Source organism: Geotrypetes seraphini, chromosome 15 (assembly GCF_902459505.1).
Source record: "Geotrypetes seraphini chromosome 15, aGeoSer1.1, whole genome shotgun sequence".
NCBI classification, from domain to species: Eukaryota; Metazoa; Chordata; class Amphibia; order Gymnophiona; family Dermophiidae; genus Geotrypetes; species Geotrypetes seraphini.
Genome location: NC_047098.1, coordinates 7,240,483 through 7,266,095, shown reverse-complemented (window position 1 = coordinate 7,266,095; position 25,613 = coordinate 7,240,483). Strand labels below are relative to the sequence as shown.

The following is a 25,613-nucleotide window of genomic DNA, read 5'->3' as shown; positions in this document are numbered from 1 at the left end:
ACCTCACAATGCAGGCGTAAAGAGCCTTAGCCTATAGGAAGAGGAGATGCAAATGTTAAGAGCCTTAGCCAATAAGGAGAGGAGGAGATGGTGGATGCTGCGGATGGGCCATTTGGCCTTTATCTGCCATCAAGTTTCTCTGATTCTCTGATCATGTTAGCTCACTGCAGATATTGAAGAGGGTCTTGTCTTAAAGCGTGTTGCAGGAATCTGTTTGTTACAGACATTCTGAAAATCTGTTTTTCTGTCTGCCCAGTCTCAGGGTCTCGGTGTGGATTACAGGCCTGTGGATGTGACAAGATAGCTACGACCTGTTTCAGAAGGAATGTCCGCTCTTACAACTCGCGTTTAACCTACCAGCTGAATTTTCTGTGCACTGGAAGAGAACCTTCATGTTAAAACAAAAATTGCCTCCTGCTCAGATACGAGTGCTAATCATTTAAAAGATACTTGATGATTTCATAGTAGAAGCCTGTAGCGTCCTTTGTCTTTTCTCATCATGCAATCTATAACCGCGTCTTTTCTGTAGTTTTACAAAGAAGAAATCTGCGAGCGATTTATATGAGGACATTTTTTAAAAGCCAGTTACGGTATTTTTTTTTTTCCTTTTTTTAATATTCTTTATTCATTTTCATAATTACATTTTTTTTTTTAAATTCAAAAAAGTTTTATTTATTTTCAAGTATAGAATAAACAACGAGTAATGGTCATGTCACAACAGAGCAGTAAAATAACAATAGTAGGGATTGTATACAGAGCAGCTTAAAGGATTTTGCATCAATATGTCATAAACAAGCTGTAAGCTATCAGCGAGAAATAATGATACTGTCAGTACATTTAGAAGTATGGGAAAATATACATACATTATGAGAATGAGCATACCAAGCAGGCCAAGTTTATGCATTAACATAGGTCTCAGCAGTTTACATAGACACTCATTGTGTATATTAAAATAAAAAAAGGAACACTATTGTAAAATAGGAAGGCACACAGAGGACAAACAAAATGACATTATATCTCCAAAGACTGCTTACGCTCTGACTCAAAATTTTTGGAGCCTAAATCAATTAATATTCTGATACACTCTTTGGTTATTTCAAAAATTGATTATTGCAATGCCCCGTTCAAGAGCATTGCTCAAAAAGAAATAAGACACTTACAAATCATCCAAAATGCCTCTATTAAGCTCATCATGAACGCTAAGAAATATGACCATGTCTCGCCTCTTCTCAAAAAAGCACATTGGCTTCCAGGAGCTCATCGCATTACTTATAAAATCTTCTGGGAAGCTCAGTCGATCTTTTGTTTTCAAGTTTGTAGAGATCTGGAATGAACTTCCGACTCCATTAGGCATTTAGGCCAGCTGCAATTATTTCGTAAATTCCTGAAAACTTTGTTGTTCTCGCAATTTTTTAATGGTTTAACTGCAGCCTCAGCGAAATGATAATATTATAGTTATTTTTCTTATGTACTTTAGTTTTTAATTAGTTCTTCCTTCTCCTATGTTTTCTGCTATGTACTCTAGTCTTAATTATACGTGAACCGAGTCGAGCTCCACTGGGAGATGACCCGGTCTATAAACCAAAGATTAGATTAGATAAAATATGTCCGTTAACTTTGAAATCTCTTCTTTCTTTTTAAAGCTCCGACTCTTGGTTCCCTATGCTTCTGCCAGAATGCTCAGATCAAGTGATCAACACTTACTGACAGTTCCTTCTCTTAAAATCATTAGTACACGTCGATAGTATATTTTTTCTGTCACAGCACCATTTAACTAAGACAGAGGTGTCCAAGTCCCTCCTCGAGGGCCGCAATCCGGTTGGGTTTTCAGGATTTCCCCAATGAATATGCATGAGATCTATTAGCATACAATGAAAGCAGTGCATGCAAATAGATCTCATGCATATTCATTGGGCAAATCCTGAAAACCAGGCTGGATTGCGGCCATCGAGGAGGGACTTTGACACCCCTGGCTTAGGCTATAGACAGAGGTGGAACATATAGACCAGGGGTGTCATAGTCTCTTCTCGAGGGCCGCAATCCAGTCGGGTTTTCAGGATATCCAAAATGAATATGCATGAGATCTATTAGCATACAATGAAAGCAGTGCATGCAAATAGATCTCATGCATATTCATTGGGGGAAATCCTGAAAACCCGGCTGGATTGCGGCCCTCGAGGAGGGACTTTGCCACCCCTGATCTAAGAGAAGAACGTCTTATAAACAGATTTCAGAGCAAGTTAAAGCGCCATCATGCTCACTATACTGTTTCCAAACTCAGCTCAAGAGTTCTCCTACCTTGTACATTGCTAGAAAATGAACCCCTATAATAATGGGGCCATATTTTAAGCTGCTTGCACTGAGTCATGGACCATGCATATTTTTTTGTTATTATTTGCCTGTACAATATTACTAACAAGAATTCACTTGGAAAAGAAAAGCACTTATTTCCACTCTGTATTATAACCTTCAATAAAATTTTATGAGCTAAAAAATAAATAAGTAAATAAAAAGGAAAGACGAAAACCAATCCAAGAAATTAGGTTGTGTTTATCCATCCACAAACAACAGAGGTATTTCCAAGAAAGGAAAATAAATCCCTGAAGCTAGGAATGAAAACAATAACATATAATAAATAATCCATCTAATACTGAGGGGCAATTTAAACCAATACAATACAAGCTACTGAGCTTCAACTCTCATGACCACAGGGAGTTCCAAACTTCCTACATCTATAAATGATTTCAGCTGTTCTGGATCCAAGAAAATATAGGAAAACCTAAATAAAATTTGGCATCAACAGAACTTGTTTTCTCATTTGTCAAAACTTCTTCCTGCATTCTTGTGTAGGTCTTTGTTAAATCAATAAATATTCTAGATCTTCTGGCCCGTAAAATGCTTCCGTCTGTGGTAAAAGTAATGTTTCATAATAGCATCTCTATCTCGTGGAAACACAAACGTTAAAAGGAGAGTTGCATGAGTCGCAATCTCTGAATCAGATTTTGCAAAAATGCTGTTAGGTCAAGACTGTCCTGAGATATCTCTTCCAGTTCTAGATCCTCCATAACACCCTGATTGACTCATAAATCAGAAGGCTTAGCTTTTAGATGTAATACAGTAAAGTTTAGAGTTAGCTGGAATAGCCTCCTTTGGTATTAACACCACCTCCTCACAATAGTTCTTCAAAAGCTTATTAGTTGTAAAAATAGGATATTTAGAAAAATTCAAAAAGCGTAAAGTCGAGTATTTCATGGAGTTTTCCAGGTTCTCAAGACTTCTATTAGCAAAAGCTTTATCTGTTCTGGTAGAGTTTCATGCAAGAAGCTGAAGGCACACCTACAGAGACTGGCATAACATTTGAGGAATCCTTCATCCGATGGTCATATTCATCTCCTCCCTGCCCTGTTGTCCCTGGCTGCCTTTGATAAGATTCCCATGTACTTTTACAATTCTTTGCTGCTTAAGTGAGCAATTTTTCCACCCTTGCATTAAGTGTTAGATACATACAGAGGATATTATTAGTCAAGCTGTGAAACAAGTGACTGGGCATGGGATAAGGTTGCTCATAGTATGTCGTATTGTATTAATAATTGGGAGGAGGGTGGGAGAAAATGATTGTTTTATGAATTACTTGTGTAATTAATAGTGCGTTTTATGCAGTATTTTATGTTCAATTAATTGTATTGCACTGTCAAAGTTTGAAAATCAATAAAGATTTAAATTTTAAAAAAAGGTTACACAATAAAACAAGCAGGCTTATGTCTGGGTTAGTTTTACTGTTTGTGACTGCTAAGTACACAGTATGGGGCTCATAATAATTTTAAAAAACATCAAAAAAAGTGGCCTAAATCAGTACTTGGACGATCAAAAAGCCAGATCGTCCAAGTACCGATAATCAACAAAGAAATTTTAGAACAAATTTCTTATATTATGTCTGAAATGGAACAATGGACAACCAATTTTAAACTAAAATTGAATACAGAAAAGACAAAAAAATTTTTGGCAAGTCCAAATGACAAAATAACTAAGACATCGCTTCACCTGAATGGCCATGACTACCCAATTTTAAAATCTATAAAAAATACTGGGAGTCACTTTATACTCCCATTTAACTTTGGTAGAACACACAAATTTGGTGGTGAAAAAGTGTTTTTTTTACATTATGAAAATTAAAGACCATCAAAAATTATATTGATTTTTTTTATCCTTTAGACTGTTGGTGCAGGCATTGGCATTATTCATATTGGACTACTGTAATATTGTCTACTTGGGCGCACCAAATAGTGCAGAATTCGGCTGTTTGCCTGATATTTGGACTGAAGAAAAGCGATCATATCAGTCCTTACTACCGATCATTGCACTGGTTACCAGAGGAGGCACGAGTAATGGTTAAATTTTCATGCTTCTGTTTTAAGTCAGTTTGGGGATTGGCACCTACCTACCTGCTATCTCATTTCGTGCTATATAACCCCGTGAGGATAACCAGGAATTGTAACCTATTTGCTTACCCGAAGATTTTAGGCTGCAAACTTAGGTCTTATTTAGACAGGATGTTGCATTTCAAGCAAGCAAGCAACAATCCTGGTTGGGATGCCTATGTGGCCAGTCCATTACTATGCTAGCTCCACCCATGTCCAAATGGTCAGGATTAGGACGTTTTCAACCTGGATAGTTTTCGAATCAGAAATGGAGTATAAAGTTAGATGTTCTAGTGGCATAGTTGTCTAAGTAGACGATGTTTGGCATTCCAAAATGGCCATTTTTCTACCTCCAACTTTTCACATTCAGCTGGAAACGTCCAAGTTGAACTGAGACCTTCACCCCCCCCCCCCCCCCGAAAATGCCCTTCCCTATCACTAACATGCATTCACTTGAAAAAGTAAAGCACTTTTGAAATGTAAAATAAAAAAGAAATCTCCTTTAAACCAAACCGAGAAATTAGGTTGTGTTCATCAGTCCACAAACAACAGAGGTATTTCCAAGACAGGAAAATAAATCCCTGAAGCTAGGAATGAAAACAATAACAGATAACAAATCATCCATCTAATACTGAGAGGGGCAAATTAAACCAAGCTACTGAGCTTCAACTCTCATGACCACAGGGGGTTCCAAACTTCCTACATCTATAAATGATTTCAGCTGTTCTGGGTCCAAGAAAATATAGGAAAACCTAAATAAAATTTGGTATCAACAGAACTTGTTTTCTCATTTGTCGAAACTTCTTCCTGCGTTCCTGTGTAGGCCTTTGTTAAATCAGGAAATAGCCACATCTTCTGGCCCATAAAATGCTTCCATCTGTGGTAAAAGTAATGTTTCATAATATCATCTCTATCCTGTGGAAACACAAACGTTAATCTGAATCTGAATCAGATTTTGCAAAAATGCTGTTAGGTCAAGACTGTCCTGAGATATATCTTCCAGTTCAAGAGCCTCCATAACACCCCAATTGACTCATAAATCTGAAGGCGTGGAGGGGCATAATCAAAAGGGACGTCTAAGTCCGTTTACGTCCATTTCGCAAGTCGTCCAAAGTCAAAAAGTGCCTAAGTGACATTTTCGAAAGAGACGTCCAACTTCTTTTGACTTTCGAAAATCGTCCAAATTATACGTCCTGCAGATCTGATCTAAAATGTCTATTTTTATAGTCCATTTTCGTACAAATGTCCGTCCAAGTCAAAAATGTCTAGAACAAGCCCTGTTAGACGTGGGAGCGGTCTGCAAAGTGATTGACAGAACACCCACACAGGGCACCTAAATAGTGGGGTACCTTACAGGGCACTGCTGTGAACTTCACAAACAGGGTGCCATGGCTTCTCCTAACTACAGCTCCCTTATAGGTGACAGTGAGCCCCCCCCAAACCACCTCCAGAATCACCTAGACCCACTTATCTACCACCCCTATAGCCCTTATGGATGCAGGAGCCACTTAAATGCCAGTACAAAAGGGTTTTGGGGGTGTATAGGGGAGTGCACATGTTTCAATAACAATGCAGTGATTACAGGAGCTTATGGGCATGGGTCCATCTCTCTATGGGTTCCAAACCCACCCCCAAGATGACTTAAGCTGCCTCTGGGCTGGACGACTAGGCTTTCCTATGCTAGGCAGCCAGGTGATGATGGTCTGGAGGCTGAAATTTCAAGTTATGATTAAAATTTTTATTGGGGTGGGGGGTATTAGTGATCACTGGAGTAGCGTGTGGGGGTCTGTGTTATGTGTTTTCAGTGATTATCTGGTGAGTTTAGGTGGGTTTTAGTGACTTAGACCATGTTTTAGATGGTCTAAGTCAAAACGTCCAAGTTTCCTCTAGGCTCTGTTGTTTAACTTTCGGTTATACATGCTGTACAACTAAGTCTAAGCCGGCCCATGTCACGCCCAACTCCCGCCCTCGACACGCCTCCCGAAACGCCCCGTTTAGCTTTGGACGTTGAGCGGTTCTATGAAGGCCTAAGTCGTTTAGAAATACGTCCAAAAACCGGTTTGACTATCGGCACTTGGACGTTTTAGAAAAATGTTCATCCAAGTGCCGATTTAGGCCGGTTGTTGGACATTTTTCTCTTTCGATTATGAGCCCCTTAGCTTTTAGATGTAATATAGTAAAGTTTAAAGATAGGTGGCATAGCCTCCTTTGCTATTAAAAATACCTCCGCGAAAAAGAGAAATCCAAGATGGCGGACATGCAGTGCTGAGCTCCGAGGCCCCGATTCTAGAAATGGCACTATAAGATAGGCAGCGGTAGGTGCCCCACTGTTGGCTAACTTAATTGCTTTAACTGTTTTTAATTGGCATGGTAATTGCGCCTTTAAAAAAATGATTCAAGTTTCAAGTTTATTGAGATTTTGATTAAAACGCAATATCAAGTATTTTCAATGCGTATAACAATAATAATTTGAGGGGGACAAATAAAACAATTTACATACAATTTTATCCATAGTTACATTCAAGATACGTAAAGAATTAGAGGTTAAATTACATTTGATTTTAAATAAACAATTAAAATAGAATAACAATTACGGAAGAACAATTTTTATGAAGACTTAGTCTAATTTAGAAAGAAGGCGTCAGGAGGTACCAGGATCATATCTAAGCATGGTATCTAATGATGCCTATGGTCAAAGTAAGCAAGGTTAGGGATGGAGATGATCTTAGGTACCATTACCACAATTTTCAGTCAAACTTTGGCACCAGCAATCTAGACCTTTAAAACTGGTGCCTTTCTGTAGCCGTGATTCTGTAATGGTGCCTAGGCATGACTGACACACAAACAGCATCATTTCTTGCAGCTGTCGCCCAGTGTAGATGCTGTTGACAGAATCTGGACCCAAATGCTCACATTTTCCTTTAAAGATTATTGTCTTGACTAACCTAAAGGGTAAGAAACCAAAGGGTGATCTTGGAGGCTTCAACACCAATGGTTTCTGGCCCAATGGACAGCTTTGTTTTCCGGGTTGAAGTAGCAGTTTTAACTGGCAGCGTGTTGGGGACTTCGGTGTCAGAAAATGTTCACTATATTTTTTTTAGGGACTGCAACATTTGACTTCCTTTGTGGTCTCTAAATCTCTGGAGTCTCAATAGGCTAAAGCAAGCTCTGTAGTTGCTGGAACTAGTTCACCTGTTAAGCTACTACACTTCTCCCTCCGTATTCGCGGTTTCAGCACTCGCGGTTTCGCTTATTCGTGATTTTTTGCATGTAGACTCCTCACCCCCAAATTACATCATAAGTAAAGTACTGTACTGATAAAAAGTTTGGCACTTACCAGCTTTCACCCTGAAAATTGCTGCTTCCCAGCTTTCACAAATGCTTCCCAGCATGCACAGGGAAAAACCCTGCTTCCCAGCTTTCACAAACGCTTCCCAGCATGCACAGGGAAAAACCCTCCTTCCCCGCTTTCACAATCACTTCCCAGCATGCACAGAGAAAAACCCTGCTTCCCAGCTTTCACAATCGCTGCTATTATTAACAATTTTAATGTATTATAGGATGGCTGTTACAAAAAAATCATGATTAACATATAAAAAGTTATTCACAGTTTTTCCATATTTGTGGTTATGTTCTGCCCCCAACCACCGCAAATACAAAGAGAGGAGTGTACTACAGTCTGTAAACATCAGTCTTTCTTTCTTTTATGCTGATTCCTGTAGTTAGTAGTTTGGATCTCTCTTAAGTTGAGGACCAGTGAAGCTTTGGAGATGTTTTATATTTCTTCTGAGAACTATCCTTGGATTTGAGGGTATCCTAAACTTCTTCTCTGTAGCATTGTTTCTTTGCTTCTGATTGTAATGAAGAATCTCAATAAATAATAGTTCTTGAAAAGCTGATTAGCTGTAAAAAAATAGATTCAAAATTCAAAAAGTTTAAATTCAGATACCTGATGGAGTTTTCCAGGTTCTCAATTCTATAAGAGGCTGACCTAAACTGCTTTTTTCACTTTCAGCCAAAAATGAAACTGCTGCCAAAACCTGTTGCCTTCTTTCAACCAAAGCTGAAACAAAAAACTAAAGAAAACCAAAAAAAATTCTGTGAAGTGACGATGTTCCCAAATGGACTTTATTTGAAAGTATCAAAGTTCCAAAGGTACACTAAAATCATCCACATAAAATAATTCCATCCACATAAAAATAAATCATCCACATAAGAGCCTTAAAGGACCTAGTCCGCTAGGGATACAGGAACCAACACAGTCCGCGTTTCGACAAAAAGTCTTCTTCAGGGGTCCCTGGGGGTCCTATAAAGGTGAGTACGTGAGAAACAATTGTGTGGTGAACCGGAAGTGAGACACTGCTTGCATTCAGAGAAAGGTGACAAAAATGGTAAGGGGTGTGAACCAAAAGAAGTACAAGAAGAGACTGGAAGACCTAAACATGTATAGTCTAGAGGAGAGGAGGGACAGGGGAGATATGATACAGATGTTTAAATACATGAACGGTATTAATAGAGAACCAAATCTTTTCCAGAGAAGGGAAAATGGTAAAACTAGAGGGCATAACTTGAGGTTTCAGGGAGGAAGACTCAGGAGCAATGTTAGGAAGTTTTTTTTTTATCACGGAGAGGGTGGTAGATGCCTGGAATGCCATCACAAGGGAAGTGGTGGAGAGGAAAACGGTGATGGAATTCAAAAAAATCATGGGATAAACATAGAGGATCTCTAATTAGAAAATTAAGAATTTAAATTAATGAGCTAAGGCCGGTACTGGACAGACTTGCACGGTTTGTGTCCCATATGTGGTGATTTGGTGTAGGATGGGCTGGGGAGGGCATCAATGGGAACTCCACTAACTTGGAACATGAGGATGTTACTGGTCAGATTTCATGGTAGATATCCTGCAAACAGGATAGTTGGATAGGCAGGAGTGAGCTTGGACGGAAACGTCAGCATTTGGAACCCAGGACAATACCAGGTGGACTTTACAGTCTATGACCCAGAAGTACCAAAGAAGAGACAAGTTAATTTAATCATGTATTTGTAATGGGCAGACTGGATGGACTGTTCAGGTCTTTATCTGCCGTCATTTACTATGTTACTATGTATTATTGTGTATAACGTATGTCAGTATCCAATGCTAGCATTAGTCTCTATCTATAAACTGTGTAGGTAAATATTCCTGTTATAGGTAATTATTAAGTCATTCTTAGGCACTTACTTTATAGAATATTTCTGGCATTCTCCTGATTTGTTTGGCTCAAATGTGAGAAATCAGAACATACTTCCCATCTGGATAACAGCCAACAAGCTTGTACGCCCTCCCCTTATCCCCCCAAGGTATGTCAGGATCTATTTAAGAGATGTTCTTCAAGATCATTTCACACAAGCTACAGAACTGCCAAGACTTTTCCAGCAGCCAGAGAAAAGGCGCCGCTTATAGGTGAGTTCGTTAAGATTCAGGTGTTTGATATTCCTCTTTTTTCCAAGGATAGGAGCTCAGGAATTACAAAAAGATAACATATGGAGATGAAATATTTAGCATAGTACAATGCAAGAACATTATTTGAAATAGGGGAGAGACAGCCAGAACGTACGATGGACTTCTCCAATGGAGAATCCTCAGTTCTTGCCACAGTAGAAGTTGACCGTCACACTATCAGCATAATGCAACTTGTAACTGGCTTGTACGTTCAGGGAAGTCATACTTCGCCCATTTTGCACGGATCTGTGTTCATCTTATAGGATTAGACTCAAAGGCACCCAACTCAAATAACTTCTTAAAGAAAAAGGCAATAGTAATTCACAGCCTCAATATATAAGGGATTACAAACCTTATATACTTAAACCTTTTTCAATTGCAAAATCTCTCACATGATCCTCAGCGAGGCCACCTCCCCACTCAATAAATCTTCATAGTAGGTGGCTTTACACCTCCTCTCGTCATCGGATCCTTAAATTTTCTTAATTTGCTTAAACTTTTTCGTGCTTGTATTCTTTATAATTTTTTTTATATAATTTAATGTTTAAATACTTAAATACTTCATAAATAATGGCTAAAATAAATTTACTTAGCTTTAGATCAGCTCAATTTCTGGTCTCAGTTCTATGTAAATTTATTTTAGCCACTATTTATGAACTATTTAAGTATTTAAACATTTAATTATATAAAAAATTATAAAGAATACAAGCACAAAAAAAGTGTAAGAAAATTAAGAAAATATAAGGATCCGATGACGAGAGGTGTAAAGCCACCTACTATGAAGATTTATTGAGTGGGGAGGTGGCCTCGCTGAGGATCATGTGAGAGATTTTGCAATTGAAAATGGTTTAAGTATATAAGGTTTGTAATCCCTTATATATTGAGGCTGCATCTTATAGGATTAACACAGCAAACACTCTACTTTACTCTAAAAACGGAAGCTACACTTTTCATAGTTTTTGACTCACGGGTTTGTATTTTTAATTTTCATTTCTTCTTATTTGGGGGTTTTCCCATTTTAACTTGCAATAAATGAGCTTAAGGAAATGGACAATCTAGGCATAACCTCCTATAGTTATGCGGATGACATCACCATCCTCATCCCATACGATCATTCGAAACCTACCATGACAGACAAACTTCACCAAACACTTGAAGCAGTCACAACCTGGATGAAAAATCACAAACTTAAACTCAACCAAGACAAAACCAAATTCATCCTCCTAGAAAATGACAAGATCCAAACCACAACCAACCTAGACATAAACGCAACCAAATATCCCATCCAAACCACCATAAAACTACTAGGCATGACCATAGACAGATGCTGCACTATGCAACCGCAAATAAATAAAACAATTCAAAAATCATTCGCAATCATGAGAAACCTGAGACAAGTCCGAAAATTCTTTGAAAGAACACAATTCCAACTTATAGTACAATCCCTAATACTAGGTATATTGGACTACTGTAACATACTCTTCCTTCCATGTCCTGCAACTACGATAAGACAACTCCAAACAATCCAAAATACAGCTTTGAGACTCATCTACTCATTGAAAAAACATGACCACATCACTGAAGCCTTCATCAACTCACACTGGCTCCCAATCCAAGAAAGAATCCAATTCAAATTCTACTGCATATTATTTAAAACCCTACACGGAGACAGCCCATCATACCTGAACAATCGCCTCATCCAAGCACCCAGTACCAGACACAGAAAAACGCACTCCCCATTCATACCCCCCCCAATCAAGGAAGTAAAAAGAACAAAACTACACGACGGCCTCCTAGCCACTCAAGCCGCAAGACTGGACAACCAGATCTCCAACCTTCTGATGACCACCCCAGACTATAGGACGTTCAGAAAAGAAATAAAAACCACACTTTTCAAGAAATTCCTGAAACAGCAATAACAACACGACCTCTAAATGCTCTTAAGATCTACAACTTACCTCTCTAGCTAATCATTGTAATACTGTCTTTTTTAAATTAACCTTTTGTAATCCGCCTTGAACCGCAAGGTAATGGCGGAATAGAAATCCCTAATGTAATGTAATGTAATGTAATTTCATTGGTTTTTGAGTCAGTTCAAATATGTAATGATAAATTAAATTTTTTTATTAGGATTTATTTACTGCCTTTTTGAAGGAATTTGCTCAAGGCGATGTACAGCAAGAATAAGTCAAACTCAAGCAATAGACAGTTACAGCAGTAAAAATACTCAAATTATGGCATAATATACACTATAAAACATTTTAACAGACGACAGGGTGCTATAATTCAGGGGGGGTGCTGAAAAGTTGGGTTCTCATCCCAACCAACCAACTTCCTAAATTCTGAGCGTTATTTTGCCATTGTAGCTGAAAACAGTGTTATCTTATTTCGTTAAGTGTCAATTTGCAGAAACGAAATTCTGTGTTTTGACATTGGTTCAGATCAATGATTGATCCAATTTGCTTAGTGGAAAATTCTAAGTTATATTCAACCCAAAATTATAAAATTTGAAGAGAACAAACTTATATTGAGCCAAGCCAAATTTACCTTTTTTTCCCACCACAAGACCTCAAACACCCAAGGCGTTACTTCAGTATTCTTTCATGCCCTTACTGGGGTGATGTGTTACTCAGTTATTAGCAGAAGAGCATTTTGCTTTTGCCCTAAGTGCTCTTCTGTTAATAATTGAGTAACACATCATTCCAGTAAGGGCATGAAATAATATTGAATTAATGCCTTGGGTGTTTCAGGCCTTGTGGTGGGAAAAAAAGGTGAAATTGGCATGGTTCAATAGAAGTTTGTTCTTTTCAAGTTTTGAGATCATTGATTGAACCATATCCACAGCATTCTCTTCGTGGTTGGGCTTAGAACATTCCAGTCCCCCTCGTATGCTCAGCCGGTGTCACTCCTTGTGTGTGTAACTAGCAAGTTAGTTACTTCTCCTATTAAAGGCCTAGGTGAAGAGTCAAGCTTTCAACTGCATCTTGAAGCAGAGATATCATAACAAGGCTCATTCCTTCCTTTTATGGCAGCTTGACTCCCTAGAAGCAATACCGGGAGACTACCTCTAGGGGTTGCAGCTGCTCTTTTGAACATAGAGTCTCAAGGCATAGAAACAACTTGGAATCATTCCTACCCAATTCCACTGGACCACCTCAGATTGTTTCAGTCAGCCCAGGGAAGTTATGGGGATGGGCTAAGACTAGGGATTAGAAAGGTGCTTGTAGGGGGGTCTTTGGAGGAAGCCTTTGCTTGAGAAGGATGCCATTATTTCTCCAGCTTCAGCCCCTTTAAGGTGGCGCCTACGAACATTGGACATATGTTAGTAGCCCAAAGGTCCCGGGAAGGAAAGTAATCCCAGCTGGCTTGTGATATTCAGCATAGCTGTATTATTTGATCTGTATACTAATGAAGTACTTTGCCTGCATTTGCATACTTTGCATCTCATTTGCTGGCTTTTATTGGAATTGAATTAGTACCAGAGCACAAATCAGAACATTCAAGTAACATGGATATTACGCTAATGCTTTTCTGATACAGCTGATCTTATAGCCAAAGGGTCAAATGCAGATATTAGATGGGGCAAGATGGGTGGTACAGAATGCTTTCGGATAAACAGATGGAAGGTTAAATTCAAGGCAAGTACAGTAGACTCTCAGTTAACCGGCACCTATGTGGATTGATAGATGCCAGATAAATGGTGTTTCTGGTTGCTTGAGAGTTATTATTAAAAATAGGCCTAACTAATACTATACCCCATACTATGCCATACCGTAAACTGTTCCAAACAAACTACCGGACATGTGGTAGGCAAAGCGCGGGCATACTTAGGTGTGGCGCGCCAAGTTTACACTTAAATTTCCATCAGTTTCATTTTATTTGAAGTATTACAGTATTTCTTAGATTTTTTTCCCGGTTGCTTGAACGTTCTGGTTGCTTAAGTTCCGATTAATAGAGAGTTTATTGCATGTGCGTTATGGATATGTGAAGGTTTTCTAGACCAGTGATTCCCAACCCTGTCCTGGAGGAACACCAGGCCAATCGGGTTTTCAGGCTAGCCCTAATGAATATGCATGAGAGAGATTTGCATATGATGGAAGTGATAAACATGCAAATTTGCTTCATGCATATTCATTAGGGCTAGCCTGAAAACCCAATTGGCCTGGTGTTCCTCCAGGACAGGGTTGGGAACCACTGCCCTAATGAATATGCATGAGAGAGATTTGCATATGATGGAAGTGATAAACATGCAAATTTGCTTCATGCATATTCATTAGGGCTAGCCTGAAAACCCAATTGGCCTGGTGTTCCTCCAGGACAGGGTTGGGAACCACTGCCCTAATGAATATGCATGAGAGAGATTTGCATATGATGGAAGTGATAAACATGCAAATTTGCTTCATGCATATTCATTAGGGCTAGCCTGAAAACCCAATTGGCCTGGTGTTCCTCCAGGACAGGGTTGGGAACCACTGCCCTAATGAATATGCATGAGAGAGATTTGCATATGATGGAAGTGATAAACATGCAAATTTGCTTCATGCATATTCATTAGGGCTAGCCTGAAAACCCAATTGGCCTGGTGTTCCTCCAGGACAGGGTTGGGAACCACTGCCCTAATGAATATGCATGAGAGAGATTTGCATATGATGGAAGTGATAAACATGCAAATTTGCTTCATGCATATTCATTAGGGCTAGCCTGAAAACCCAATTGGCCTGGTGTTCCTCCAGGACAGGGTTGGGAACCACTGCTCTAGACTTTGTCCTTGTCCCTGGGACCTGACAGTATAAAGTTTGGACTGACCATGGTGTTTTATTTTTAAATTTCTCTTTTAGATTCTGTGCAGAAATGAAGAATTACATAATATTCCTCACAGTCCTCATCTCCTGTGAGTCCATCTTCTACTGTAATAATGTATTTTTATGAAGCATTGTCTAATGTCTTACATTACAAATGTTCTTTTGTTCCACAAACTCCTGCAAGCTCTATGTGGCATAAAAATTAAAGAAAACCATCCAGGCAGTCCCTGAGAGTCTGGATGGAATATTTTTTGAAGAGAAAAGTTTTCAATGCCTTCCTAAAAAGTAACTAATCCTGTAGCTTTCTAATTTGAATGGGAAGTGCATTCCCAAATGGAAGGGAAATATAACAGCATAGAATCCCAAAGCTGTCTTTCCTTAGGTGAAATCTGAACTCAGATATATGGGTTCCAATTAATAAAGCTTCAATTAGTAGACAATATGTCTATCAGTAATGAAGTTTTAAATATGCTTTTATCATTTTATATTGTGCATCGCTTAGTAAAAAAGATAAGCGATTAATCAAATGCATATTAAACTTGAAACTTGAAGTAGCTTTATCATATTTGTGGACTGAAAATATTAGCCACGCTACGGTATTTTGAATTGTTTAGATTATCTTAATTAAATTCTTCTGCCAACCTGAATGTTGCTGTAATCCAGTACTGACAGAAGCGAGCTTTGAACAACCAATCAAAAAAAAAAAAAAAAAAACCCCTGGGCAAGTCACTTAATTCTCCAGGTACCACTGCTTTGAATGTAAGCTTTGAAATGCCAAAGACACAAAAAGGCAGCATACAAGTCCACCTAATATTGGATTTTCTTTTGCATCAGTCAGCAATAAAAAACAACAACCTCTCCCCACCCAAAAAAGCACCTTAGTACCACAGGAAACCAGGGTAGAGTCAAAAACTGTGGATACAATATACTCAGTGGCCTAGTAAGGAGGGGTGCTGTCTTGGTGCAGGGGCAGGCACTTCTCCACCCCCACCCACCCCCACATTCCATGCTCATGCCCTCCCTTCCCCCTCCCCTCCATGCCTCTTTAAATCTCCGCCAGCATGAGCAGCCGTTGTAGGCTGCTACTCGCACCGGCCTGGCTCCCTGTGAAATCACTTCCGGGTCGTGGGGCCAGGAAGTTGTGTCAGAGGGAGAGCAAATGTAGGCTAAAAGAGATGCTCGAGCTGGCAAAGATTTTGACAGGTACGAGGGTGGGGAAGGAAGGGAACGAGTGTGACGTAGGGGCTCAGGAGGAGGGGGCGCCTCCCACCATCACTACGCCACTGGCTGTACTGGATGTCAACTCCAATTGCTAGTCATAATCCAAGCAACACGCATCGACGAATGTTGGTGCGGACCCAACACGGTCTGTGTTTCAGCTGTGAGCGCCTTCTTCAGGGGTCCGAATACTGAACGTCACAATGTGGAAAAAGGAAGCGCCAATGAAGAACGTAGCAGCCAAAGCTCCTGTAGCGATTGCAATGTCAGTTTGAAGATACATCCAAGTACTTCTCTGAAACAGGAACCTTGACTGTATCTTCACATTCATCTTTGAGTCACTTGCATTGCACAGCCTGATAGTGAATAGTGAATGGTGAAGAAGGTTTTCTATGCCAATAAAGTTCCATTAAGGCATCACCTGTTCCATTAAGATAGTGTGTTGGAAATGCAACATCTGCGCATGCGCGGATGTCCTCCAGCCCTGAGCCTTCTATTACTGCTTGGGGGGGAGGGTGCCGCAGAAGGAGAGGTGAGGGGAAGGAGCAGAGCACCAGCTGACTGACTACAGGACATGCCTCTCCCACCCCCTGAGATCTTTTCCTGCCCCTGCCCCATTCCTGCAAGCTCCATCCTCATCTGCACAAGCCTCAAACACTTTCAAATCCTAAGTAGCGACATTCTAGAGCTCAGATTGTGATGTCATAATGCCTCATTCCACCAATGATTAAGCTCCATCCCTCAAACACTTTAAAATCACAAGTAGCAACATTCTAGAGCTCAGATTGTGATGTCATAATGCCTCATTCTACCAATGCCTAAGCTCCATCCTCATCTGCACAAGCCTCAAACACTTTAAAATCATAAGTGTTCGAGGCTTGTGCTGTTAAGGCTGAGCTTACAGGAATGGGGCAGGGACAGGGACAGAACTTGCGAGGACGGGATGGGGAAATTGAGTTCCTGCGGGGATGGGAATGTCATTCTCTACACTGCACCATTCTAGAAATCAAAATGTAGTAAAAGTGAGCCAAGTACAGGACAATGAAGCCATTGTGACATCACTGAGGAGGTTGGCTCTGATTGGTAGAATGAGGCATTGTGACATCACAGTATCAGCTCTGGTTATCAGAGGCTGAAACTTTTCACACTATTTATTTATTCATTCAATGTTCTATTCTGTTTTCCCAATATAGTAGCAGTATAGAATCTTTCAGTAAACAAGATTGTAGATGTTTTTATTGTGAGCTGCTTTGGTAAATAAATCAATAAATAAAATAATCACCTCCATATTTCAGGTGCAATTGTGGTGCATAGCGATAAAAAAACGAGGTGTAACCCAAAGATATTGGAAATGATTTCGAAACTTTCCAACACATCTATGAATAAGAACAGAATTCCTTGTAGACCTCTTGTCACCGGTATACAAAAAGTGAAAATAGAGAGGTAAATTCTTGCTAATTATTACAGTAATTTTAATTTTTTTGTTCCAGGTGTACAACGGCTGTCAAAATAGGGTGTCATGAGAAAGCATCAAAGTGTGTCACATGGAAAAATCACCCTTCAGAAAATTCTGAGCTCCTACATTTCTACTTAACCCCCCTTTTTTACAAAACTGCCGTAGCAGTTTCTAGCGCGGGGAGCCACGCTGAATGGCCTGCGCAGCTCCCGACGCTCATAGGAACTCAATGAGCATCTGGAGCAGCCCAGCTCCCCACGCTAGAAACTGCTATCGCACTTTCGTAAAAGGAGGCCTAAGTTAGCCTCCTAAATCTGTGTCCTATTTTCAACGAAATTTAGAAGCGTTACTTTTCAGTTTAAAATTCATCTTAATTTATCAGCTTAAGAATTAAGCTCAGAAATGTAAGCCTCCCATTCATCTGCCTAGATTTTATGAACTAGTGCTGAAAATCAGTGCTTAACGCTTAACATCTTAAGAACATAAGAATTGCCGCTGCTGGGTCAGACCAGTGGTCCATCGTGCCCAGCAGTCCGCTCACGCGGCTGCCCCCAGGGTCAAAGACCAGCGCCCTAACTGAGTCTAGCCTTATCTGCGTACGTTCTGGTTCAGCAGTAACTTGTCTAACTTTGTCTTGAATCCCTGGAGGGTGTTTTACCCTACAACAGCAAAGCCATTGATACAGTTCCTCATAGGAGGCTGTTGTACAAACTTGAAGGGCTGAAGTTAGGACCCAAAGTGGTGAACTGGGTTAGAAACTGGCTGTCGTACAGACGCCTGAGGTTGGTGGTTAATGGAAGTCGCTCGAAGGAAGGAAAGGTGAGTAGTGGAGTCCCTCAGGGATCAGTGTTGGGGCCAATCCTGTTCAATATGTTTGTGAGTGATATTGCTGAAGGGTTAGAAGGAAAAGTGTGCCTTTTGCAGATGATACCAAGATTTGTAACAGAGTAGACACCGAAGAGGGAGTGGAAAATATGAAAAAGGATCTGCAAAAGTTAGAGGAATGGTCTAATGCCTGGCAACTACAATTCAATGCAAAAAAATGCAGAGTAATGCATTTGGGGATTAATAATCAGAAGGAACCGTATATGCTGGGAGGAGAGAAGCTGATATGCACGGACGGGGAGAGGGACCTTGGGGTGATAGTGTCCGAAGATCTAAAGGTGAAAAAACAGTGTGACAAGGCAAAAGCTGCTGCCAGAAGGATGCTGGGCTGTATAAAGAGAGGCGTAGCTAGTAGAAGGAAGAAGGTGTTGATGCCCCTGTACAGGTTATTGGTAAGGCCCCACTTGGAGTATTGTGTTCAGTTTTGGAAACCGTATCTGGCAAAGGACGTAAGAAGACTTGAAGCGGTCCAGAGGAGGGCAACGAAAATGATAGGAAGTTTGCGCCAGAAGACGTATTAGGAGAGACTGGAAGCCCTGAATATGTATACCCTAGAGGAAAGGAGGGACTGGGGAGATATGATTCAGACGTTCAAATACTTGAAGGGTATTAACGTGGAACAAAATCTTTTCCAGAGAAAGGAAAAAGGTAAAACCAGAGGACATAATTTGAGGTTGAGCGGTGGTAGATTCAAAGGCAATGTTAAGAAATTCTACTTTACGGAGAGGGGTGGTGGATCCCTGGAATGCGCTCCCAAGAGAGGTGGTGGAAAGGAAAACGGTGACGGAGTTCAAAAAAGCGTAGCATGAACATAGACGATCTAGAATCAGAAAATAAACTAAACTAAACCTTAGGTTTGTATACCGCATCATCTCTACATATGCAAAACTCGACACGGTTAACAAGAGTTAGGGTAGAAAAGAACTCCAGAGGAGGGAAAAGACAAAATGAAGAGAAAAAATTTAGAGGACTACAATAATCAGAGAGGGAGGAAGAGTTACATTTTTGAGAATAACCAGGTTTTCAGAAGAGCTGAAGGGAGTTCAGATTCCTAAGAGGGGAGGTAAGGTTGTTCCAGAGCTCAGTGATTCTTAAAGGGAGGGAGGAACCTAATTTTCCTACAAGGGAAACGCCTTTTACAGAGGGAAAGGAAAGTTTCAATTTTTCAATAAGAGAAAATATTGAAGAACTAAGGCCAGTACTGGGCAGACTTGCATGGTCTGTATATGGCTGTTTGGGGGAGGATGGGCTGGAGAGGGCTTCAATGGCTGGGAGGGTGTAGATGGACTGGAGTAGGTTTTAACGGAGATTTCAGCAGTTGGAACCCAAGCACAGTATCAGGTAAAGCTTTGGATTCTTGCCCAGAAATAGATAAGAAGAAAAAATTTAAATTGAATCAGGTTGGGCAGACTGGATGGACCATTCGGGTCTTTATCTGCCATCATCTACTAGGTTACTATGTTATGTAACAGCCTCCGGAAGAGCATTCCAGTTTTCCACCACTCTTTGGGTGAAAAAGAACTTCCTTATGTTTGTACGGAATCTATCTCCTTTTAACTTTAGAGAGTGCCCTCTCGTTCTCCCTACCTTGGAGAGGGTGAACAACCTCTTTTTATCTACTACATCTGTTCCCTTCATTATCTTGAATGTCCCCTCTCAGTCTCCTCTTTTCAAGGAAGAAGAGGCCCAATTTCTCTAATCTCTCACTGTACGGCAACTCCTCCAGCCCTTTAACCATCTTAGTCGCTCTCCTCTGGACCTTTTCGAGAAGCACTGTGTCCTTTTTCATGTACGGTGACCAGTGCTGGACGCAGTATTCCAGGTGAGGGCGTGCCATGGCCCGATACAGCGGCATGATAACCTTCTCCAATCTGTTTATGATCCCCTTCTTAATCATTCCTAGCATTCTGTTTGCCCTTTTTGCTGCTGCCGTACATTGAACGGAAGGCTTCATTGACTTGTCAACCAGTACTCCCAACTCTGTTTCCTGGAGGGTCTCTCCAAGATCGCACCGGACATCCTACAGTCGTGTATAAGATTTTTGTTACCGACATGCATCACCTTACACTTATCCACGTTAAACCTCATTTGCAATGTCGCAACTCATTTCTTGAGTGTGTTTATGTCACGTTGCAGGTCTTCGCAATCCTCCTGCATCTTCACTACTCTGAATAACTTCGTATCATCTGCAAATTTAATCACCTCACTCATCGTATCAATTTCCAGGTCATTTATAAATATCTTGAAGAGCAGGGTCCAAGCACCGAACCCTTCATCCACTGATTATTCTCCTAAATTAAAGAGTTTAGTGAAATTTTGAGTTGAGCCCTAGAAAGTATTCAAAGAGAGTATAACTCTCAAAGGACCTTTTTACTAAAGAGAATTAAACCCTAATGTATGGTTAGTGCACTAGGAACAGAAATGCATTAAAGTGTTTTCCCTAACTCGTGGATTAGATATTTTTAAAATACGTTTTTTGAGGGGGCGTGTTATGGACGGAGAATTGGATGGAAGTATTAACTAGCTATCATGTTCTCATAAGTGTGTGCTAGGGCTGCCCAATTCAGGGGAAGAATTTTGATTCGATTTGGCCTTTTGAATTGATTTTTCATAAGAACATAATAGTCTTTGGGTTGTTTTCTGGGGAGGGGGGGTTTAATCTTTATTAAATTTCCAAACTACCATTGTGCAAAGAAACAATTTCAATATACAGTGGTGCCTCACATAACGAACGCCTCGCACAACGAACGCTGCACACAACGAACTTCATGTCTTGATTCACACAACGAACTTCGTTTCACACAACGAACTTCACACAACGAACTTCGTTTCACACAACGAACTTCGTTTCACACAACGAACTTCGTTTCACACAACGAAGTCGCCCGAGCTGCCGATGTATTGCATCCTTCCGCGCAGGCACTGTATACAGTCGTCCTTTTAAGATAAACTCAATATTTTTTATATATCATGGCTTCTAAAAAAAGCAGGAAGGTGATTTCTGTTGAAATGAAACGGGAAATAATTAGAAGGAGTGAATGTGGGGTAAAACAGTGTGACCTCGTCAAAGAGTTTGGCCTCAGCAAGACCACCATTTTCACCATTTTGACAAATTTATCTTTTTTTATGTCATCTTAGCATATTTTATGCTGCAGAACGAATTATTTTTTTTAACATGTATTGTTATGGGAAAACGCGTTTCACATAACGAACTTTTCGCATAACAAACTTGCTCCTGGAACGAATTAAGTTCGTTGTGTGAGGCACCACTGTACATAATATTACACGAAATGCACATTAAACTTATAGACATTAATGCACAACTATTTCACCCCCCCTCAAATAATCAGAAAAAGTATAGACCTACAGGAAATCTTCCATATATTCCCCAAATGAAATTCCAGTGCAAAACCCTCCCCCCTCCCACCCACCCTGGATGTGTATGCTTAAGGGTCGATGAAATCAAATCAGTTATCAATCCTTATAGAACTTAGTCAATGGTTCCCAAACATCCATAAATTTCTTATACCGTCCCTGTTGTATGGCCGTCGAATGTTCCATTTTAAAAGTACAACAGAGAGATTCCCACCAGAAAGTGTCACTTAACCTATCCCAGTTCTTCCAGTTCTTCCAAATGAGTTGAATGGTTTATTATTTCGAGCTGATATTTGACTTTTAGCTCTCATTAACGTATCGAACCAGATGGTATCGTACGTCAATGCCACTAATATATTATTCACTTGATCCCAAATGGAGCTCCAAAATTTAAGTATCAAGGGACAATAATATAGTAAATGATCCAAAGTCCCAGCTTCAAGATGACAATGCCGGCATCTATTAGATTTTGATCTAATTTCTGTAAATGAACTGGGGTCCAAAATGCTCTACGTAATGAACAAAACCATGGGCTCCTTTTATCAAGCCGCGCCAGCGGGTCTAACGCGCTTGACTTTTTATCACGTGTTAACCCCCGCGCTGGCCTAAAAACTACCACCTGCTCAAGAGGAGGCAGTAGGGCTAACGCGGCTGGCGGTTTAACGTGCCCTATGTTTGGCTCATAGATGCTGACACCGTACACCTCATCCTCCAAGTCCAGATTCGTGGCCATTGAGACGCAGTAATCTGATGCTTTATCTCAATGCTCCAAAAGTCACGAAGACCAGTCTTTGGTTTCTTATTTAAAAATCTGCTTTGACTTCTTGTGTTTTTTTTTTCATTTCAGGTGCATGTTCAATCGTGATGCCTGTATGAATTCACTGAAAACGAAGACCTGCAGTCCCAGATCAGCGAATTATAAATACTCTTACACCAACGGAACCGTCACCTGCAGTAAGTGACCCAGAGGTTTAATTCCCAGAAAGTTTCAGTTTTGTTTGGCCGCTTTATCAACTCAAAAACAAAGCACTTGATCGCACACTCTTTCAAAAGACGTCCCTTTTGCCTCTCTTTTGGTTTCTCGATATTCCAAGGCGAGGTGCTCTTTCTTTTTGCCCTGCCAAGCAAAGTTCGAGGCATAAACCTCTCTCATAAAAGCACATAAATGCTAACACCCATAAGTATGTTTTTCAGAAGTTCTCAAAAGTCTCCCAATCAAGCTGAAATCTAAGCGTGGGACCTCTCTCATAGATTCACATAAGTATGATTTCAAAAGCTTTTGGAAAACATCTCCACAGGCTTCCCTCTGCAGTGTTCCAACAGTGGGGAAACAGGAATTGGCATCAGGGAGGTAGGTCACGGCAGAGGGAAACCTGTGAAGCCAGTACAGGCAGCAAGTATGAATCGCAGCTGCTGCAGGGAATGCCTTGAAGGTACATCAGGAAGGAATGGAGGATGTCAGCGAGAGAGGGAGAGTTGCTGGTCCATGGGCGGGGAAGAAAAAGGTACAGACATGTTGGGTTTGGAACCATGGGCACAGGGGCTGAGAGAGAAGAGAGAGGGAAAAATATTGGATGTGGCAGTGAAGGGGAAGGGGAGGATAAAAAAAGACCCTGTACTTTATAGATCTACGGCGGGGGTGGGGGAGGGGCATTCTGAGCCAGAGTTTTGGAAGGGCCCACCCCACCAAGTTAACTCTAGATCCACTCAAAATAGACAATCTGACAATGCCACGCTTCTGATGATATTAGCTCACTGCAGATACCGAAGAGGCTCTTGTCTTGAAGCAGAAGCGTGTTCAAGTATATTTTTAAAAAATTTATACCGCCTAATCAGACTTCTAGGCGGTGTACAGCAGTAAAAAAGGATTATACAAAATACATTTAAAGTTAAAACAAGGTTACAGAATTACTAAGGTGGGACATCACTAGGGAGAGTTAATTCAACAAGCAATTGAAACAAGACGAGCGCTGACAAAAGGGACGTGGAATAGAAGAAAGGAAAAAAAAGGGACAAACATGAGGTGGGGAGAAATCATAGTAGACGGGATTCATTTTGTTGCGGGAATCTGTTTCTTGTGGACGTTCTGAAAATCTGTTTTTCTTTCTACATAGACCCAGGGACTTCGTGTCAAAAGCAGGCCTGCGGATGTGACAAGACAGCTCTCAACTGCCTCGGCATTCGGAACTTTCCATACATTGCTCTCCAATTGAAATTGTGGCAGTTCTGGTGCCTTTTAATTTAAAGCAAAAATAGCCTCCTTCTTAGATACAAGTGCTAATCATTCAAAAGAAATTTGATGATTTCATAGTAGAAGCCTGTAGCGTCCTTTGTCTTTTCTCATCATGCAATCAATAACCGCGTCTTTTCTGTAGTTTTACAAAGAAAAAATCTGCGAGCGATTTATATGAGGACATTTTTTAAAAGCCAGTTAGGGTATATTTTTTTAATCGTGAGGGGTGTCAACCACAGCATCTAATGCTAAACCTATCCACAGACCCATTTAATAAACCGAGGGGGTCCTTTTACATAGCTGCGGAAGAAAATGGCCGTAGTGCGCTCTGATGCTGGGTTTTCCCGTACTCTAAGGCCATTTTTACTGCAGCAGAAAAATGGCCAATTTTCCATTTTTCAATTAATGGCCATGGGCTCACGTTGCTATTACCGTCCAGCCAATTTTAAAAAGTTAGCGCATGAGCCCTTACCGACACCTATTTTGTAAGCAATAAGGATTCATATGCGAATCCTGCGCAAATCAGTTAGCATGCAGTAATGTAAATGCGCTGATTAGCACAGAAGTAGCCGTATTCCGCTCCCCGACACTCCCTCTCCGCGGAAAAAGAAATTTTAGGGTGCTGTGTGTGCGCACACATTCAAAAGTTGCCATCGGACGCACATCTCACAATAAGTCCTTTGCAGAGAATGGCATGGAGACGAATTGTTTCCATCCCCAGAGGATCTCAAGATCCCCGTCCCATCCCCGTGAGCCTGCGCCTGTCCCTGCCCCCTCCCTGTAAGCTCTGCCTTAACCGCACAAACCTAGAACACTTAAGATTTTAAAGTGTTTGAGGCTTGCGTAGATGAGGGCGGAGCTTAGGCATTGGTGGAATGAGGCATTATGACATCACAATCTGAGCTCTAGAATGTTGCTACTTAGGATTTTAAAGTGTTTGAGGGACGGAGCTTAGGCATTGGTGGAATGAGGCATTATGACATCACAATCTCAGCTCTAGAATGTTGCCACTTAGGATTTTAAAGGGTTTAAGGCTTGTGCAGATGAGGACGGAGCTTGCAGGAATGGGGAAAGGACAGAGCTGGGATGGGATGGGGGATAGAGAAATGGCATGTGGACTGGGAAAATTTGTCCCCGTGTCATTCTCCAGCTCATTGTTGCTCTTGAATTGCTAAATTTGTCTTCATTGTATTTGAAAATCACTGCTTTGCCGCACTCTGAGAAGGATCAAGAGGCTTTTTTTTTCTATTTACACTGTTATATATTCAACAATAAAATCAAATCTTTCATCTGCAGTTGGCTTGTTGACCATTGTATCTATTTTCTTGCATTTTGGCTTGACAGACTTGTCCACTATTTCTGGCATCATTCCCTTGGCCTTGACATGTTCCGGGATTTGCTCTTTTCATTTTACCCAATACCATCATTGAACTGTTCTCCAAACCTCTTGGGACCTGAGCTAGGTCAAATAATCTAATAGGTTGAATAACTAATTAATACCTAGAAGCCATGGAATAATACAGGGGGACTGTCTACTCCGGGCGTGGTCTTCTTAAGGGCGCAGTGGCACACCTCTTCCTCTCCAATCCCTGCCTGCACACTGGCTTACTTGCCTGCCTCTTGCCATGCACGAACACCCCTTATCTTCCCCTATACATTTTTGGCCTGAGGCTGCTGCCCACGTTGGCATCGGTGCTCTCTCTGACGTCACTGCTGGGACCTTAACCTAGTAAGTGACGTCAA

General features: G+C 40.7%; 1 protein-coding gene across 1 annotated transcript in view; it reads left to right on the top strand.

Annotated features, from left to right (window-relative positions):
* LOC117349220 (basic phospholipase A2 PC20-like) overlaps positions 1 to 24,729 on the top strand; it is a 36,122-nt gene extending 11,393 nt beyond the window's left edge. Inside the window, exons 5-9 of the mRNA XM_033922413.1 lie at positions 9,810 to 9,862; positions 14,740 to 14,792; positions 17,217 to 17,364; positions 22,485 to 22,591; positions 23,752 to 24,729. Coding sequence (XP_033778304.1) covers positions 9,810 to 9,862; positions 14,740 to 14,792; positions 17,217 to 17,364; positions 22,485 to 22,591; positions 23,752 to 23,882 — 492 coding nt within the window. The 3' untranslated portion in view covers positions 23,883 to 24,729. The remainder of the gene's footprint in view (positions 1 to 9,809; positions 9,863 to 14,739; positions 14,793 to 17,216; positions 17,365 to 22,484; positions 22,592 to 23,751) is intronic.
* Positions 24,730 to 25,613: the final 884 nt, after the last annotated feature.